This window comes from Gadus macrocephalus, chromosome 7 (genome assembly GCF_031168955.1).
Source record: "Gadus macrocephalus chromosome 7, ASM3116895v1".
NCBI classification, from domain to species: domain Eukaryota; kingdom Metazoa; phylum Chordata; class Actinopteri; order Gadiformes; family Gadidae; genus Gadus; species Gadus macrocephalus.
Genome location: NC_082388.1, coordinates 21,610,519 through 21,613,881, shown reverse-complemented (window position 1 = coordinate 21,613,881; position 3,363 = coordinate 21,610,519). Strand labels below are relative to the sequence as shown.

Below are 3,363 nucleotides of genomic sequence, written 5' to 3'. Positions count from 1 at the left end.
ATAAGTGAAGATAAGTGTAGATCCCAGCTCTAGTGTAGGACTCTGTGTGACTCCTGTCTCTGTGTTGCAGCTGTCCTCCATGGGGATGATGACAGAGTACTATCACTTCTTCTTCACAACCTTGGTGAGTGACACCGGTTGATGTGTTTAGAACTCATCCGGGAGGTCTTTAATAGGCTTATAATTGTTCACTTTCTCCCTCTCCCTCTCTCTCTCTCTCTCTCTCTCTCTCTCCCTCTCTCTCTCTCGCTCTCTCTCTCGCTCTCTCTCTCTCTCTCTCTCTCTCTCTCTCTCTCTCTCTCTCTCTCTCTCTCTCTCTCTCCCTCTCTCTCTCTCTCTCTCTCTCTCTCTCTCTTCCTCTCTCTCTCTCTCTCTCTCTCTCTCTCTCTCTCTCTCTCTCTCTCTCTCTCTCTCTCTCTCTCTCTCTCTCTCTCTCCCTCTCTCTCTCTCTCTCTCTCTCTCTCTCTCTCTCTCTCTCTCTCTCTCTCTCTCTCTCTCTCTCCCCTTCCCTCCCCCCCTCCCTCCCTCTCCCTCCCTCTCTCTCCATCAGGACCTGTTTGCTCTGGACCTGGAGCCGTACCGCTACAGCGGGGTCAACATGACGGGCTTCAGGCTGCTGAACACAGACGACCCGCGCGTGGCCGCCACCATGGACCAGTGGGCCCTGGACCGCCTGCAGGGACCCAAGCAGGAGAGCGGGCTGGTGGACGGTGTGATGACGGTAGCGCTGACCTCAGGCCCTGATATTGACCTTTGCACTCTGGCTGTGGATATCTCTTCTGATATCTCTTTTGGCCTTGGATGGGCGGCAATCGATTCCCCTGAAAATGGCCACTTATTTTTAGTTGATAGGGACACTGCTCATTGATGAACAGACAAATTGCTTGCTATTTATAAGCCAGAGTTAGCTGCAAATGCTCATTTCCATCTGTTGTCCCCTAGCAAGATCTTAAAAGGCACCCTGCATCTAAAAAATGATAAAAGATAAATCGAACCGAATAGTGAACCGTTTATAATGGTGCAACTCTTCATTAGTGTCTAAATTATTTAGTTTTCCTGTTCTAAACTCAGCGAGAGGTTGTAGCGATGCACGACAAAAAAAACGTTTTTTATCGGAGCACAGCACATGAATGTAGAGGGTCTGTATTTTTCTGCTGGCTTCGCATTGGACTAAAGTTTATTTTAGATGTGAAAATTATTCAGCATTTCCATCTGTCCCGACACGGTCATGTGGTTTTGGCTTAGGAGCGCACAGTGTATAAATCAACACCTGTGCCATACAAATAGCGTTCAACGTATAACATGTTTGGAGAGGCGTTACCTATAGCACTTGCTGCTATATTTCTCCACAAAATAATTTGCTAAATCACGTTAACAGTTATTCTCGTGAGAACTCTGCTATTTATAGTATAAATCTGCACTCATGCATTTGGGAACTTTGGCGGAATGCGTTTTTGGAAAAGTTTAATATCAGCAAATAACACTCCATCTGACTTAGCTTTTTCGGTCTGGGTTCCTGTCCAATACAAATAAATGGTGCATAATTTATGGATGGATATATATTTATATCTTAGATGAGCCCACAGTGGCCGGTATCAGATAATACCCGTAAGAACCCCTTTTCACCTTTCCAGACGCTTTCCTTTCTGATTAGAAGCAGTAAAACATTGATAACATCTTCACATTTCATCCCCTGCCCTTCTTTTATCCGGTATCCTCCAGTTCCTCTTACTCCTCACCTCTGCCCCCCTGCGGGAGTCATTTAGTCCCCCCTGTGAAGTTATTGCTGCTCTTGTACAAAGCACTCACTTGCTCATATCACACACTATTAACTCAGTCATACAGAGTGATGGAGCACATGCTTATCAGAGTTTTTGACTTTGAATATTGTCTGCGTGTGTGTGCGGGTATGCGTGTTCATGTGATTGTGTGTGTGTGTGTGTGTGTGTGTGTGTGTGTGTGTGTTTGTGTGTGTGTGTGTGTGTGTGTGTGTGTTTGTGCGTCTTTTGTGTGCATGCTTGCACCTATGTGTTTGTGCATGTCGATGAGTGTGTGTGTGTGTCTTCTGTGTGTGTATGTGTGAGAGAGGTTACTATTGTGTGCATATGCATGCATGTTTGTGTGCGCGTGTGTTTATGTGCGAGCATGTGTGTGTGTGTGTGCAGACGGACGCGGCCCTGATGTACGACGCGGTGTTCATGGTTGCCGTGGCGTCACAGCGGGCGACCCAGATGACGGTGAGCTCGCTGCAGTGTCACCGCCACAAGCCGTGGCGCTTCGGCCCCCGCTTCATGAACCTGTTTAAGGAGGTGAGGTCGCCGGCAGACACCAGCTTGTTTACACACAAAGTCGACTCACCGGGGCTTTCTGAGCTGCTTCCAGTCAGTAATGAAGTTTATTCCATCCTGACAGATTGAATAAACTTCAGGACTCACTAAAACTGGAGCGGCTGGTCTCATTTGAGAAGTTCAAGGGAATGATTGAAATCACATTGGATGAGGTTCTCTTGTCATTTTTATGTTTTTTTTTAGTTATCCCATTGTATTGTATTATTGATTTACTTACTTTATGTAATGCAGTGTTGTTCTGGTTGTTTGACCGGCTGTTCATGTTGTGCATGTGGATTTCTGTTTTTATTTCATATGTTGTCATCCGGGCGTCATTGAAAAAGAGAGCCTGCTCTCAATGGCTTTTCCCTGAATAAATAAAGGTTTAATATTAATGAGAGGATTCTGACCGTGTGAACGGAACCTTGGTTCTTCACTATGTGTAAATTACTTCAAAACTTTACTTGGACTCTCCAAAGACCACGTGTGAACAATAAAAGGAATTCAAAGATTGCCATTGGTAGAATTGCTTTTCGGAAGATTCATGTAAGCTATTTCATTTCCAAAAGCAGCCCATATTTTTTAGTGTTATTCTTGTATAGAATACAATTATGAGGCTATGAAACTTCTATAGGAAAAGCAGTGTTAGGGCGTTTAGCCAAGATTTGATGGGCGCTGTCGGCACGTTCCCTCAAAGATTTCAGACCCGCTTTGGACTTACTTGTTACGCCTCATAAACATCTCTGCTTGCAAATGGCGGTTCAGACCTTAGATCATCAGGAAGCACTGCATAACAGGTTTCATCTCACAAACACATGCATAAACCCATATTTGGTACAACATGTCTCCCTCCTTCCTTCCTTCTATGCCTCAGAGACTCCATCTCTTCTTGATCACCCATCTAAAACTCACTTCATACTAAATCAACACGCTACAGGAATAACGGTTGTTAATATACGTGTACTGGCGTTGAGAGAGTGCTGATGCCGGCAGACAGCAGGGAAGCCTTTGATAGGCTGCTGTTTTGATCCGTAAA

General features: G+C 45.2%; 1 protein-coding gene across 4 annotated transcripts in view; it reads left to right on the top strand.

Annotated features, from left to right (window-relative positions):
* The first annotated feature begins 46 nt into the window (after positions 1-46).
* Positions 47-3,363, top strand: part of grik1a (glutamate receptor, ionotropic, kainate 1a) — a 20,407-nt gene continuing 17,090 nt past the window's right edge. For all 4 annotated transcript variants that reach the window (XM_060057361.1, XM_060057359.1, XM_060057358.1 and 1 more), the window contains exons 1-3: positions 47-124; positions 551-721; positions 2,166-2,309. In XM_060057361.1, the coding sequence (XP_059913344.1) occupies positions 80-124; positions 551-721; positions 2,166-2,309 (360 nt within the window). In that variant the 5' untranslated portion in view covers positions 47-79. The remainder of the gene's footprint in view (positions 125-550; positions 722-2,165; positions 2,310-3,363) is intronic.